This window comes from Triticum aestivum, chromosome 1B, assembly GCF_018294505.1.
Source record: "Triticum aestivum cultivar Chinese Spring chromosome 1B, IWGSC CS RefSeq v2.1, whole genome shotgun sequence".
Lineage (NCBI taxonomy): Eukaryota > Viridiplantae > Streptophyta > Magnoliopsida > Poales > Poaceae > Triticum > Triticum aestivum.
Window position 1 is genome coordinate 563,678,824 of NC_057795.1, and position 16,062 is coordinate 563,694,885.

The window sequence follows — 16,062 nt, forward strand, 5'->3', positions numbered from 1 at the left end:
CAGAGAAACAAGTGTAAAAAGAATGAAAAGCAGTCATATCAATAAAGTAACAAAGGAAAACAAAAAAAATCATTGAAAACCAAGAAAGAAACAAGAAATGAAGAATAAAAGAAGGGAAATGTGAAGGAAAAAAAACTCATGAAAACCATGAAAGAAATAAAAGAAAAAATGAAACAATAGCCAACAAGGCAGGCCAGTCTGGAGGCTGGCTTCAACGCTATATGACGCCCGCGGGCGGCATATAGGTTTGGCCTTGGGCTTGAGCATATTCCAGCCCTCCTTTTTTTTGCGGGATTCAGCATATTCCAGCTGATGCCTAGTCTGACTGCGAGTCCACGAGATACGACCGTTTCCCCCAAAAGACCATCCGCAATAAATCGCCAGGGACGCCGATGGCGACAAGACGAGCACGCGCCCGTCCATGGAGCCGACACCGCTGAGCGAATCAGTCGCACCCGAGCCGACGAGAGCATTCGAGCCCGGCCGACGCGCGTCCCCCCTCACCCACCAACCAACCAACCAATCCCTCCACTCAAAGCAAAGCCTCGAGGCGGAGTCCGTCCTACTCCATCCATCGCGTCACACGCCGGGACAACAGTCCGAAAAGCATAGCGCAACCACACTCTTTGACCTTTGCCCCGTGATCACACCGCACCCATCTCCCATCCACTGTGCCACCGCCCCGCCCCTCCCCGTCCCCATTTCCTCGCCCCATCGTTCTCCCGTCTCTGTTCTGTTCGTCGACCGCCTCGTGCTTTCTTCATGTCCAGGGAGCGGCGGGTGCCGCTCGTCCTGGCCCTGGCGGCGGCGGCGGTGGTGGGTGCCCTCGCGGTTGCGGAGGCGGAGCTGCAGGTCGGGTTCTACAATGCGACGTGCCCGATCGCGGAGGGCGTGGTGTTCGCGGAGATGCACGCCATCCTGCACGAGGACCCCACGCTCGCGCCCTCCCTGCTCCGGATGCACTACCACGACTGCTTCGTCCAGGGCTGCGACGGCTCCATCATGCTCAGGTCCAGGCGGGGCACGGCGGAGCGGGACGCCACCCCGAACCGGAGCATGCGCGGCTACGACGCCATCGAGAGGATCAAGGCCAAGCTCGAGATGCTCTGCCCGCTCACCGTCTCCTGCGCCGACATCATCGCCATGGCCGCCAGGGACGCCGTTTACCTGGTGAGTAGCTGAAGAGACCACGACGAGAAGTTGATTTAATTGGGCATCTTTTTCACCAGCTCGTGCTTACTTTGCAGAGCAAGGGGCCGTGGTACGGCGTGGAGACCGGGCGGCGGGACGGCAATGTGACGGTGGCCGAGTACGCGGAGAACGACCTGGCGCCGCCGGACTCCAACATCGTCGACGTCAAGACCTTCTTCAGCGTCAAGTCCCTCACCGCCAAGGACATCGTCGTCCTCTTCGGTACGCGCCTTTCCTTTCCTCCCCATCGCTTCACGCGTACGTGCGTCCGTGGACGACAGCAACAGCCCAGCACACACCGCACTGACAATGGCATCCTCCACCTCCAGGGAGCCACAGCATCGGGACCTCCCACTGCGAGGCGTTCCAGAAGCGACTCTACAACTTCACGGGCGCCATGGACCAGGACCCGTCGCTGGGCGCCCGGTACGCGAGGCAGCTGAGGAAGCTCTGCCCGCGCCGCCACGGCGGCCGGGGCAGGAGGACCAAGGTGCCCATGGACCCCGGCAGCGGCTTCACCTTCGACCTCAGTTACTACCGCCACGTGCTGGCCACGGGGGGGCTCTTCCAGTCCGACGGCAGCCTGCTCCACGACGCCGCCACCAGGGACTACGTCGAGAGGATGGCCAACGCGTCGTCGCCGGACGAGTACTACCAGGACTTCGCGGCGGCCATGGTCAAGATGGGCCGCACCGACGTGCTCCCCGACCACCTCGGTGAGGTCAGGGCGACCTGCGGCGTTTTTGTTGACTAGCCTTAGCTTCAGGGCTGCACTTGCACATATACACACAATGGTTGATTTGTGTGGGGGTTTATCGGGTTCTCTGATCTTTATTTATGCTAATATTATTATTAACTGAAGATGCAAAAGAGATGCAAGGCAGTTTGCTTTTTAGCTGAGGGGATCATCACCTGTAACTTGTACAAATAGTCAGTCCACGTACTAATACTTATACTGTACATGGTCGTCGTTCATGACGAGTACTGCGTGGAGCTAATTATCTGTTACATCGGGTTGTTTGACCAACCACATGTTTCTGTTTGGTCAACCACAATTCGGTCACCAAATCTGGCCACATATAACAAAATAATTTAGCTACAGATTGCGTCAGCCATCATGCAAGTTTAACTTGTGAGAGCAAACATCTGTATGGAGACAACCAAAACTAAACACTAACCTATCCAATGACCGGTGATGCACTAAAAAAATTTGCACCAATGCACTACAATTTGCAAGCCAAAATGACTCCTGATAATAAAATCAAGTCAAATCGTTTTCCTATTCTAAATTTGCAACTTAAACATTTTCGCCGGAGTTTTTTGTAGCAATGAACAAGCCACCCTAGTAAAATAGGAAAGCTTTGGAAAGAGACAAATCCAGTGTACAATGCAGTGAATTGTTCTTTCATTTGTTCAACTTCGATTCCAGAAATTACACCTATTGTATAATGAAAAACTGTAAGTGAGAACTGAACACTCTTTGCTTTTTAGAGACTACACATGACAAGAACAAAGAACACTTTGACACATTGGTGGATACACTGTTATTTTTTACCCCATATATAGATTCCAGATGCTACTACTGCGCTTACTGCTCCAATGGACGCCAAAATTTTCAACTTCGAAACACCTTTCCTAGGCACAGGTAATTCCATCAAACTTTGTACCTGCACGGAAATTTGATAATTGAAGTGAGCATTATGAAAAATAGATCTGTTCTGACTGTCAATTGACCAACCAAAGTGATCTAAAATAGTAATGAATTTCTAGCTCATAAAAGATATAACACACGAAATGATGTTGTTAGAAAAAAGTTCTTACCTCAATAGGTTGTTGCCAATTTTTCTTTATCCCAGAAACATGCCCTTTTCCCACAACTGCCACCACTGAAGAATGTTCCCTTGCTACCTTCAATAATTTGGAAGACATATACCTACAACAAAATTCAAGAAGTTAAAGCTCAACCATTATTATAAGATTGAGAATAGCAACACAAAATGCTTTATAAAAACAGAGTAATTTTGAAGGAACTCACATATCACGTTCATGGAGAAGTGTCTCCATCAGACTAGGAAATGCCTTACTCATCTCTTGAATGACAAGTGTTAGCATGTCGACATCATCCATGTCCTTTAACTGAATAAACAAGCATTGGCATTGCTATGTAAATACAGTAAAGTAATTATTTCTGGTTCATTTGATCTAAAAGCAAATAAGCATAAGTGCTCGCTGTAGCAAATGTATTGCCCAAGACAACATACCATTTTATTAAGATCTTCAGGGCTCGGTAAAAATAAGGACTGGAAAACAATGTAGTACAGAAATTTAGCCCTGTGCCACAATGACATTTTCCCCCAAGTTCTCCTTAGAGTGATCTTCAAAAGAAAAAAGAAAAACATAGAATGGCATCAGTTCAGTGCTTATGAAAATTAATTGGCGACCTATCTCCTAGTACCAAGATTTCAATGGAGTAAGGACCAATATGACATGCTGAATGTAAATAATATTATGCCAACAATAGCAGCAGTCAAGAGGTACAAGAATTAACATAAGATAACCCCGGGTTATGCTCTAACTTTAGGGCCCGTTCAGTGTCCCTCCGCTCCACGGCTCCGCTCCCGGAGCGGACGGAGCTGCAGTTAAAAATCCTGGAGCGAGGATTTTAAGGAGCTGACGGATTGCCGAACGGGTCCTTAATCACTTAAAACGGATCCTACTACAGCACAACACCATGACAACTAGATGCATATAATCTTTTGGGTCCAATGTCCATAACCAACCTTCATCAGTTTATGGCACATCGCGTTAGAAGATTGAAATTAAAAGTTTAAGAACAAGCAAGCAGTATTAACCACCATTCAATCAATCCAAGAAGACAGATGAGATGTGTATTTTTTTTTCTTCTAAGAATAAAATCTGTATCAGTAATATGAGTGGAGAAGTTAATGGCACATGAATCAGCAATGTATGTTTAATCCATTTGAATTGTTGGAATAAATTGTCTGTCGTTCTATTAGATGCATAGAGAATATAGCAACAATAAAAGTTGATCAAATTTATCCATGTGGGAACAAATTGGAATAATCAGTGAACTACTTATCCGTGTAGATCATTTCATGTAATTTGTTGCATCTAGTACCCTTCTGAATGATAAACTCAACCACTTAAGTTCTGTACCTGGACAGGGCGATCTCCAAGGATAACTTTGCCACCATAAGTCATTGCTTCCTCAAATGCCACTCGAAATTCAGCTCCAGGTAACACATCAAGCTGGCTAGCAACCTTCAGTGCCAAAAGCAACATCATATCGGCTACCATGAACACTACTTAAATTAGTACTGAATGCACAACAAATTCAGTGCATACCTTTGCAAGAAACCAGCTATAGAGAATCCCAAAGGTGTTCATCTTTTTCTTCTTCCACATGTCAATCATTTCGTTCATAGTAGGAACCTATGGGCAAAATCAGATCGAATGATGAACGAGAAGAAATAATGATACTCTATAATAGAACATGCCAAACTGGAGATGATATCTTGTACAATCTATATGATCTAATTTCGATGATACAGATAATAAATGTATATTATAAGTTAAATACATGGCACTTAGATGAAGGATCTGTAAAAACTATAAACCAAGAGAACCATTGTTCATGCATGAACAAGCACAACTATCCAACATTACAATTATATATATTATCCCAGCGAACAAATATGTTTTATTAGAAGTGCTTGATTGGTGTCCATGAGAATATGCAATGCCATATCAACAGTGTCAAGCCCATTCGGTCAATTAACTTAAGTAGGTCAAATTATGAACAACTTCGGTTTTTACCACAATTAACTCAAGTAGGTCAAATTATGAACAACTTGTGTTTTTACCAACAAATTCTAAACAAGTATCTTCTGGAGCAAACTTCAGTCGTATTTTCTTATCCAACTTTATACTCCCTCTGTTCCTAAATATAAGACGTTTTGGCAGTTCAATTTAAACTGCCAAAATGTCTTATATTTAGAAACGGAGGTAGTATTAGAGATATCCAACATCCAACAGAGAGTTCTTCATTAAGATTAATTTTGTGAACCCCAAAGTCTTATTAAGTGGCTTTCTTCACCATTTGAGGGGATAACAGATAACGATTGAAGCACAACAGACTCAAAATTCTTATAGCACTTCCTGGTAATTTGATTCACACAAGTACAGTAGATTCAATGTAATGAACCAACGATCATTATAGGATAATATAAGCATTTATTTCCTGCTTTACACATGTTGACTGTTTCATACCTGAAGGTTTTGTGGTGTCAGAATAGAAACCCTGCTGGAACACAGTTCCAAGAAAACAGCCTACAATTCCAAAAAAATTGTTCCAAATAAATTAGTTGAAAATCTCCAATATCAATTAGAAAATAAAACACTCCAAAACTGGCAGCCAACCTGCCAAATGATCCACCAATTGTAGAAACTACTGATGATAAGTAAAGAGAGGAAGAAACCTGAGGTTTCAGAAAGTTGATGACGGCTTTGACTTGATCACATGATTCCTACAATAAAATCAGCAGTCAAGTTATCATTCGAAATTACAAATGTCCTGATGACTGATGTGGCCTTTTTTAGCACATGACGCACAATCAAAGCAAAACCAGTGGGGTAGCAGTACTAACGCCCTTGCTGTAGCCCGGACAGAACTAGTACTAAGCCCAAAAACAATGCAACTTGCTTGCGGGGCCAATGCAGGCAGACGTCCCTACCTTTTGTGCTTGGACTCTAAATCTTAGATCGATGGAACTTTCTTCGCTTTTCAAGAGTAAAATTATCCCGAACTGAAACTAATGTACACGAGTAGTGGTGTTTTAACGCTCCAACAAGGGATTAGAACAGAAGGAAACGTGCAAGGGTCCTGCAATTGACGCTCGAAAATCGAAATCCGTGACTGGAGGACAGGGCAGGCTCACCTGCGAGACATGGGCAGTGCCGACGACGTAGACGCGGCAGGTCTCGCCTTCCCCGGCCGCCACGGCCTCGGCCGAAGTCTGGCACTCGAGGCACACCACCCCTCTGGCGAGCTCCTCGGGCAGTTCCCTGGGCATCTCATCACCAGCGTCCTCTCCCCCCGCTTCCGCCTCGGCGTCCGCGAACTCCGGGTCGTCCACGCTAGTCTCCCCGTTGAACTCGGCGTAGGCGTAGGCGTCGGCATCGGAGTAGGGCGTGGCCGGATCCATCAGCAGGCTGAGCGGCGCGAGGCGGCAGGACGCGAAGCTCTGAAGAGTCGGGGTTAGGGCTCGGCGGGCGCGGAGCGGCGGGGCGCGAGGCGGTTGCGGGGTTCGGAGGAGGAAGGGGGCGCGGTGGAGGAGGAGGCGAGGCGGGCGGATCATGCGCCGGTGGGCGTCAGTTTGGGGTGGGATTGCTCGCCGTGCCGGTGGGCGTCAGTTTGGGATGGGACGGGACGGCCTGTGACGTGGCTTCCGTCGGTGCAGCGGCTGGGATCTCTCTGAGAGACGTGGGAGGCGCGATCTCGGCCGTTCGAACCACCGACGTGGCCGCGCCGCGCTGCCTCGCTTTTATTCGTTGCTTGCTTGATCTGTCGTCCCCGCGCGCGGTTGCATATGCATCATCGTCATGCTCTGTCGATGGCCTCGGGGAGAACGGCTCTTGTGGTTCGGATCACACGGGGTCGACTAGTTCGGACATCAGTATGGGCATCTTCAACGCGGACCCTGGAACCGGTTGCATACGTCTTGGTCAGGTTATATTATTTTCGGAAACCGGATACAAAGTGAAGGGGCTTTGCGGACATCCGGCTCGCTGACATGCCCACATCAGGCTGCCCTGGCCCATCACAAACCCCCACCAGTCCCTCCTATGCTTTCCATCGAACGACCGTGCCGCTTGTCACGCTGCATTCTTGCCGACCCAGACCATGCAGCGCACGGCATTGATGCCCGTGATTTGACTGGACGGAAGGGCGACGCTTGTCGTGGTTCTAAGACTGACAGTACAAAGGGGGTAAGTATGGAGAGGCAAGATCTCAGCTATGGTGAAGATGTACGCGCGAGATTTATGAGTTTAGACCCTTCTCAGAGGAAGTAATAGCCCTACGTCTCAGTGCCCGGAGGTGGTCGACTGGATTATATGTGTGTGATGTAATAGGGGGTGCGAACCCTTGTCCCAGAGGAGGAGGGTGACTTATATAGAGTGCGCCAGGACCCCAGCTCCCCTCCGTTACAGAGGGTTCAATGTTCATTAAGGAGGGACGTTACTGATAACGCCAGCTTTAAGTACAATTAATGCCTATAAAGACTACAGAGTGAACGTCTGACCGTTGTAGTTCCGCCTGGCTCTTGGTCTTCATAGGTCGAGTGATCTTCATAAAATTGGGGTACCCGAGTGATATGGCGGTCGAGTGACTAACACTCGACGTCTTCCTTGGGTACTTCCCGTTATCTCTTGAGCTTCTTTGCTTCTAGGGTAGTGACATTGGATGGGGCTCCTAGGTCAGGCATGTGACCCTACCCTAGGTCTAGACCCTCATCATTAGCCCCCGAATGGATTGAGGACCGAGTGGAAAAGAAGATCGCAGCGGACTTCGCTTCAACCTTTGTGCTCAGTGAGTGCTTGCGTCTAACAGAAGGTTTGCGCCTGAACTTTAGCTTCGTTTCAATTGCCTCGATCGATTCTGGAGTTGTCGAGTGGATAAGTGTCGTCGCCCGTCGATCGTTGTCTTCTGTTGCGAGATCTCCGGCGCGATTGGTTATTGCATATCCCGGATTCGACGGGATTCGAAATTTCGGGGAAGCGCGCGGGGCGAAGGGTGTCGTGGTTATCGGGATGGATAAGCAGGGATGCCTCGATCCCCGCGCCACCTTTTTCGCCACGTATCGGGCGCGCGACTTTAGCAGAGATTTGACAGGATCGCCCGAGCCCGCACGTCAGCCACTCGGAAGTGGGCCTTTAAAAGGCGGCGAGGCCGAGGCGTTTCACCGTGCGCTCCCAATCTCCCCCCTCCCTTCTCCTCCGCCTCTCCTCTGCGCACAGCTCTTCCGTCCTCGGCGCCACCGCTCCGCCGCGATGGTGAAGGACAAGACGGCGGCGCTGGAACGCGCGAAGAAGGCGAAGGGGGCGGCGAAGGGTAAGAAGACCCAGCGCGGGTCGTCGTCGTGGTCGGCGCTGCCGACGGGATGGATCCAGGGCGACTAGATCCGATCCACGCTCTGGCAAGAGGACCTGGACGAGCTGGCCGAGCTCGGGTTGGTCGCCGACGGCACTGCGAGGTTGTCGGAGGGGGAGGCGGAGCCGCAGCCAGGACCGGGTGAGTGTGTCCTGCTTGCCACCCACGTCGACCGTGATTTTTCGCTTCCTCCACACCCCTTTTTCCGGGTTTTTCTGAATTTCTTTGGAGCCCAACTCCATCACTTTTCTCCCAACACCATCATCTATCTCGCGTCATTTGTGTCCATGTGTGAAAATTTCCTTGGCTGTCGACCTCACTGGGGTCTCTTCAAACACATCTTCACTGTCCATTCCCAGTCGGTCAAGAAGGCAACTCGAGTGACAAGAAAACGCATGTCATTCAGATGTGTGGTGGTTTGGGGATCCAGCAGAGGAAGAGGAGTTCCTTTCCGTCCATGACCCTACCCGAGTCGATCAGGGGCTGGCAGTCGACCTGGTTCTACTGCTAGGACGTCCCTACCCCGGGTCAGCCGACTGGACTCCCCCCTTTCTCCTTTGATCGCGTTTGAACTCCTTCCTCGCTGAAAGTGACTGCTGCGGAGAGGATGGAGACGGACATGCTGGTCGATAGGGTGGTCCAGCTGATCAATCAGGGTGTAGCTGGGATGGACCTACTGGAGGTGTTTCTCAGTCGGCGCATCCAGCCGCTTCAGGCTCGGGACCATCTGATGTGGATGTATTCCGGTGCCAACAACACCGCTCGCGTTCATCCGGAGGAAGTCTCAGCCAAGACGGTGGCTGGATGGCTGAAGAGCATCACGGGCAACAAGGACAACCCCAGGGGGGCCAGGAGGGTCGCTCCCTTCAGTGACAGCAATCCACCCGACAAGGTTCGAACTTCTGCCTCCGACTGATTTCTTGTGTATCTTGTATCTGTCTCTGGTACCGACTGGAATTCACTTGACTTCTTGTTTTGTAGGTTTATACCGAGATGTACTCCATGCCCAACGGCGAGCAGACCCGGGAGCAGGACCAGGAAGGGGAGGACAGCGCAGACGAGAGTGGCGAGTATCAATCGTCAGACGGTGATGACGAGGGGGAGAGCGACGAAGCTGATGACGACGAGGAGGTCAACTCGCCACCACACTTGGAGCGCTGATCCGAACAGCATCATGATCCAGCAGGCGAGCGGGGCAAGGCCGTGGCTTCCAGTACCAGGACGCAAAAGCGGGCTTGGACGTTGACTCCTGAGCCAATTGAAAAGATGGCTAAGCAGCCCAAGGCCACGCCCCCGAAGGCTCGGAAGACCCTGCCGAGGATCAAGATGGATGTTCCGGTCGCCTCTGGGTGAGAATTTTATCTCTCTGCATTACTTTCTTCCAACTGGCATTTCTGTTGGTTACCGGGTGGATCTTGTATCTTTCCAGCCCAACCTCTGCTACGACTAACATGGATATTGACAAGGCCCCAGAAGATGAGGAAACAGACGACGCGGCCACCTCCCGAGCGGGTGAGTCTGCTTGATTAAGGCTTGTTCTGTCGATTGAGTTTATCGGTCGGCTGAATCTCTGATGATTTTTCCTTTAAGCTGTAGCACCACAAGACGTTATCGTACTTCCTGGCGATGATGAAGAAGAAGCGCCCTTGATGGAGAGGAGGAGGAAAGGCAAGGGCTCGAGCGAGAGAGTGCTTGAGGTTCAAGCCCCTCAGTCGACTCCGGTGCTTGAGATGCCGGTCGAGCGGTCTGGAGATCCGGCTCGGACAAGCGTCACCTTCGCCGACCCGCTGACGACTGATCGCCCATCGGGGTCGACTGCTCCAACTCCTGCTGCCCCAGTGCAACTCCATGTGTCTGACCAGGTGGGTGCTTCTGTTGGAAATATGCCCTAGAGATAATAATAAATTAGTTATTATTATTATATTTCCTTGTTCATGATAATCGTTTATTATACATGCTATAATTGTATTGAAAGGAAACTCAGATACATGTGTGGATACATAGACAACACCATGTCCCTAGTAAGCCTCTAGTTTACTAGCTCGTCGATCAATAGATGGTTACGGTTTCCTAACCATGGACATTGGATGTCGTTGATAACGGGATCACATCATTAGGAGAATGATGTGATGGACAAGACCCAATCCTAAGCCTAGCACAAAGATCGTAGTTCGTATGCTAAAGCTTTTCTAATGTCAAGTATCATTTCCTTAGACCATGAGATCGTGCAACTCCCGGATACCATAGGAATGCTTTGGGTGTACCAAACGTCACAACGTAACTGGGTGGCTATAAAGGTGCACTACAGGTATCTCCGAAAGTGTCTGTTGGGTTGGCACGAATCGAGACTGGGATTTGTCACTCCGTGTAAATGGAGAGGTATCTCTGGGCCCACTCGGTAGGACATCATCATAATGTGCACAGTGTGACCAAGGGGTTGATCACGGGATGATGTGTTACGGAACGAGTAAAGAGACTTGCCGGTAACGAGATTGAACAAAGTATCGGTATACCAACAATCGAATCTCGGGCAAGTACAATACCGCTAGACAAAGGGAATTGTATACGGGATCGATTGAGTCCTTGACATCGTGGTTCATCCGATGAGATCATCGTGGAACATGTGGGAGCCAGCATGGGTATCCAGATCCCGCTGTTGGTTATTGACCGGAGAACGTCTCGGTCATGTCTACATGGTTCCCGAACCCGTAGGGTTTACACACTTAAGGTTCAATGACGCTATGGTTATAAAAGTTTGTATGTGGTTACCGAATGTTGTTCGGAGTCCCAGATGAGATCCCGGACGTCACGAGGAGTTCCGGAATGGTCCGGAGGTAAAGATTTATATATGGGAAGTCCTGTTTTGGTCACCGGAAAAGTTTCGGGTTTTATCGGTAACGTACCGGGACCACCGGGAGGGTCCCGGGGGTCCACCAAGTGGGGCCACCGGCCCCCGAGGGCTGCATGGGCCAAGTGTGGGAGGGGACCAGCCCCAGGTGGGCTGGTGCGCCCCCCCCACAAGGGCCCAAGGCGCCTAAGGTTGGGGGAGGGGGCGCACCCACCTAACTTGGGGGGCAAGTTTCCCCTCTCCCCCCCCTTGGCCGCCCCCTCAGATGGGATCTGGGCTGGCCGCCGCCCCTAGGGTGGAACCCTAGGTGGAGGCACAGCCCCCCTCTCCCCCTATATATACTTGAGGGGTTTTGGGGCTGCCAATAGACGAGTTTCACCTCTCCCAGGCGCAGCCCTACCTCTCTTACTCCTCCTCTCTCGCGGTGCTTGGCGAAGCCCTGCTGGATTGCCACGCTCCTCCACCACCACCATGCCGTTGTGCTGCTGCTGGACGGAGTCTTCCTCAACCTCTCCCTCTCTCCTTGCTGGATCAAGGTGTGGGAGACGTCACCGGGCTGTACGTGTGTTGAACGCGGACGTGCCGTCCGTTCGGCACTAGGATCTCCGGTGATTTGGATCACGACGAGTACGACTCCTTCAACCCCGTTCTCTTGAACGCTTCCGCTTAGCGATCTACAAGGGTATGTAGATGCACTCTCCTTCCCCTCGTTGCTGGTTTCTCCATAGATAGATCTTGGTGACACGTAGGAAATTTTTTGAATTTCTGCTACGTTCCCCAACAGTGGAATCATGAGCTAGGTCTATTGCGTAGATTCTTTGCACGAGTAGAACACAAAGTAGTTGTGGGCGTTGATTTTGTTCAATATGCTTACCGTTACTAGTCCAATCTTGTTTCGACGGTATTGTGGGATGAAGCGGCCCGGACCGACCTTACACGTACTCTTATGTGAGACAGGTTCCACCGACTGACATGCACTTGGTGCATAAGGTGGCTAGCGGGTGCCAGTATCTCCCACTTTAGTCGGAACAGATTCGATGAAAAGGGTCCTTATGAAGGGTAAATAGTAATTGACATATCACGTTGTGGTTTTTGCGTAGGTAAGAAACGTTCTTGCTAGAAACCCATAGCAGCCACGTAAAACATGCAAACAACAATTAGAGGACGTCTAACTTGTTTTTGCAGGGTATGCCATGTGATGTGATATGGCCAAAAGAATGTGATGAATGATATATGTGATGTATGAGATTGATCATGTTATTGTAATAGGAATCACGACTTGCATGTCGATGAGTATGACAACCGGCAGGAGCCATAGGAGTTGTCTTAATTTATTGTATGACCTGCGTGTCATTGAACAACACCATGTAATTACCTTACTTTATTGCTAACTGGTAGCCATAGTAGTAGAAGTAATAGTTGGCGAGACAACTTCATGAAGACACGATGATGGAGATCATGATGATGGAGATCATGGTGTCATGTCGGTGACGATGATGATCATGGAGCCCCGAAGATGGAGATCAAAAGGAGCAAAATGATATTGGCCATATCATGTCACTATTTGATTGCATGTGATGTTTATCATGTTTATGCATCTTATTTGCTTAGGACGATGGTAGTAAATAAGATGATCCCTCATTAAAATTTCAAGAAAGTGTTCCCCCTAACTGTGCACCGTTGCGAAAGTTCGTCGTTTCGAAGCACCACGTGATGATCGGGTGTGATAGATTCTTACGTTCACATACATCGGGTGTAAGCTAGATTTACACACGCGAAACACTTAGGTTAACTTGACGAGCCTAGCATGTACAGACATGGCCTCAGAACACAAGAGACCGAAAGGTCGAGCATGAGTTGTATAGTAGATACGATCAACATGAAGATGTTCACCGATGATGGCTAGTCTGTCTCACGTGATGATCGGACACGTCCTAGTTGACTCAGATCATGTAATCACTTAGATGACTAGAGGGATGTCTATCTGAGTGGGAGTTCATGAGATGAACTTAATTATCCTGAACATAGTCAAAAGATCTTTGCAAATTATGTCGTAAGCTCACGCTTTAGTTCCACTGTTTAGATATGTTCCTAAAGAAAATATAGTTGAAAGTTGACAGTAGCGATTATGCGGACAGTAGAAAGCTTATGTCCTTAATGCACCGCTCAGTGTGCTGAACCCTAAACATCGTTTGTGGATGTTGCGAACATCGGACATACACGTTTTTATAACTACGTGATAGTTCAGTTAAACGGTTTAGAATTGAGGCACCAAAGACGTTTTTCGAAACGTCGCGGAACATATGAGATGTTTCGAGGGCTGAAATTGGGATTTCAGGCTCGTGCCCACGTCAAGAGGTATGAGACCTCCGACGATTTTCTTATCCTGCAAACTAAGGGAGAAAAGCTCAATCGTTGAGCTTGTGCTCAGATTGTCTGAGTGCAACAATCACTTGAATCGAGTGGGAGTTGATCTTCCAGAAGAGATAGTGATGTTTCTCCAAAGTCATTGCCACCAAGCCGCTAGAGCTTCGTGATGAACTATAACATATCAGGGATAGATATGATGATCCTTGAGGTATTCGCGATGTTTGACACCGCGAATGTAGAAATCAAGAAGGATCATCAATTGTTGATGGTTAGTGAAACCACTAGTTTCATGAAGGGCGAGGGCAAGAAGGGGTACTTCATGAAACAGCAAATCAGTTGTTGCTCCAGTGGAGAAACCCAAGGTTGAACCTAAACCCGAGACTAAGTGCTTCTGTAATAAGGGGAACAGCCACTTGAGCGGGATTACCCTAGATACTTGGTAGATAAGAAGGCAGGCAAGTTTGATGGAAGTATATTGGATATACATTATGTTAAATGTGTACTTTACTAGTACTCCTAGTAGCACCAGGGTATTAGATACCGGTTCGGTTGCTAAGTGTTAGTAACTCGAAATAAAAGAGCTATGGAATAAACGGAGACTAGCTAAAGGAGAGCTGACGATATGTGTTGGAAGTGTTTCCAATTTTGATGTGATCAAACATCGGACGCTCCCTCTACCATCAAGATTAGTATTAAACCTGAATAATTGTCATTTGGTGTTTGCGTTGAGCATAGACATGATTGGATTATGTCTATCGCAATACGATTATTCATTTAAGGAGAATAATGGTTACTCTGTTTATTTGAATAATACCTTCAATGGTATTGTACCTAATAGGAATGGTTTATTGAATCTCGATCGTAGTGATACACATTTTCATGCCAAAAGATATAAGATAGTAATGATAGTACCACTTACTTGTGGCACTGCCATGTAAGTCATAATGGTGTAAAACGCATGAAGAAGCTCCATGTTGATGGATCTTTGGACTCACTCATTTTTGAAAAGTTTGAGACATGCAAACCATGTCTATTGGTGTATACGCATGAAGAAACTCCATGCAGATGGATCGTTTGGACTCACTTGATTTTGAATCACTTGAGATATGCAAATCATACCACATAGGCAAGATGACTGAAAAGCCTCGTTTTCAGTAAGATGGAACAAGATAGCAACTTGTTGGAAGTAACACACTTTGATGTGTGCAGTCCAATGAGTGCTGAGGCATGCAGTGAATATCGTTATGTTTTACTTCACAGATGATTTAAGTAGATATTGTATATTTACTTGATGAAACACAAGTCTGAATTATTGAATGGTTCAAGTAATTTCAGAGTGAAGTTGAAGGTCATTGTGACAAGAGGATAAAATGTCTATGATATGATCATAGAGATGAGTATCTGAGTTACAAGCTTTGGCACACAATTAAGACATTGTGGAAATTGTTTCACAATTAATACCCCCTGGAACACCATAGTGTGATGGTGTGTCCGAACATCATAGTTGCACCCTATTGGATATGGTGCGTACCATGATGACTCTTGTCGAATTACCACTATCGTTCATGGGTTAGGCATTAGAGACAACCGCACTCACTTTAATAGGGCACCACGAAATTCCGTTGAGACGACACCGTTTGAACTATGGTTTGGAGAAACCTAAGTTGTCGTTTCTTAAAAGTTTGGGGCTGCGACGCTTATGTGAAAAAGTTTCATCGTGATAAGCTCGAACCCAAAACGGATAAATACATCTTCATAGGATACCCAAAGTGGTTGGGTATACCTCCTATCTCAGATCCGGAAGCAAAAGTAATTGTTTCTAGAAACGGGTCCTTTCTCGAGGAAAAGTTTCTCTCGAAAGAATTGAGTGGGAGGATGGTGGAGACTTGATGAGGTTAAAGAACCATCACTTCAACCAGTGTGTAGCAGGGCACATGAAGTTGTTCCTGTGGCACCTACACCAATTGAAGTAGAAGCTTATGATGGTGATCATGAAACTTTGGATCAAGTCACTACCGTACCTCGTAGGGTGACAAGGATGCGTACTACTTCAGAATGGTACAATAATCCTGTCTTGAAGGTCATGTTGCTAGACAACAATAAACCTACGAGCTATGGAGAAGCAATGGTGGGCCCATATTCCGACAAATGGTTAGAAGCCATGAAATCCGAGATAGGATCCATGTATCATAACAAAACATGGACTTTGGTGGACTTACCCGATGATCGGCAAGCCATTGAGATAAATGGATCTTTAAGAAGAAGACGGACATGGACGGTAATGTCACCATCTATGAAGCTCGACTTGTGGCGAAGAGTTTTTCACAAGTTCAAGGAGTTGACTACGATGAGATTATCTCATCCGTAGAGAAGCTTAAGTCCGTCGAAATCATGTTAGCATAAGCTGCGTTTATGAAATCTGGCAAATGGATGTCAAAATGAGTTTCCTTACCAGTTTTCGTAAGGAAAGGTTGTATGTGAT

General features: G+C 47.9%; 2 protein-coding genes across 2 annotated transcripts; one reads left to right on the plus strand and one right to left on the minus strand.

The window, feature by feature from the left end:
• Window positions 1-565: 565 nt before the first annotated feature.
• Window positions 566-2,218, plus strand: LOC123138521 (peroxidase 1). The gene is made up of 3 exons (XM_044558501.1): window positions 566-1,170; window positions 1,248-1,413; window positions 1,521-2,218. Exons 1-3 carry the CDS (start codon window positions 763-765, stop codon window positions 1,943-1,945), a joined length of 999 nt encoding a protein of 332 aa, XP_044414436.1. The 5' UTR covers window positions 566-762; the 3' UTR covers window positions 1,946-2,218.
• A 354-nt stretch (window positions 2,219-2,572) lies between these two features.
• On the minus strand, window positions 2,573-6,760 carry LOC123138513 (traB domain-containing protein). Its single transcript, XM_044558493.1, has 9 exons — window positions 6,150-6,760; window positions 5,691-5,738; window positions 5,482-5,541; window positions 4,558-4,644; window positions 4,369-4,473; window positions 3,453-3,566; window positions 3,227-3,327; window positions 3,013-3,124; window positions 2,573-2,858 (listed from the first exon to the last, which is right to left on the minus strand). The coding sequence occupies exons 1-9, from the start codon at window positions 6,567-6,569 to the stop codon at window positions 2,736-2,738; spliced, it is 1,170 nt and encodes a 389-aa protein (XP_044414428.1). The 5' UTR covers window positions 6,570-6,760; the 3' UTR covers window positions 2,573-2,735.
• Window positions 6,761-16,062: the final 9,302 nt, after the last annotated feature.

Excerpts from the sequence above, each read along its gene's own strand:
- LOC123138521 (XM_044558501.1), top strand. The coding sequence starts at position 763 with ATGTCCAGGGAGCGGCGGGTGCCGCTCGTCCTGGCCCTGGCGGCGGCG. Across the intron at positions 1,171-1,247 it reads CCAGGGACGCCGTTTACCTG|AGCAAGGGGCCGTGGTACGG; the intron begins GTGAGTAGCTGA and ends CTTACTTTGCAG. Across the intron at positions 1,414-1,520 it reads GGACATCGTCGTCCTCTTCG|GGAGCCACAGCATCGGGACC; the intron begins GTACGCGCCTTT and ends CTCCACCTCCAG.
- LOC123138513 (XM_044558493.1), bottom strand. The coding sequence starts at position 6,569 with ATGATCCGCCCGCCTCGCCTCCTCCTCCACCGCGCCCCCTTCCTCCTC. Across the intron at positions 3,567-4,368 it reads TTGGAGATCGCCCTGTCCAG|ATCACTCTAAGGAGAACTTG; the intron begins GTACAGAACTTA and ends TTTCTTTTGAAG. Across the intron at positions 2,859-3,012 it reads ATTGGCAACAACCTATTGAG|GTACAAAGTTTGATGGAATT; the intron begins GTAAGAACTTTT and ends ATTTCCGTGCAG.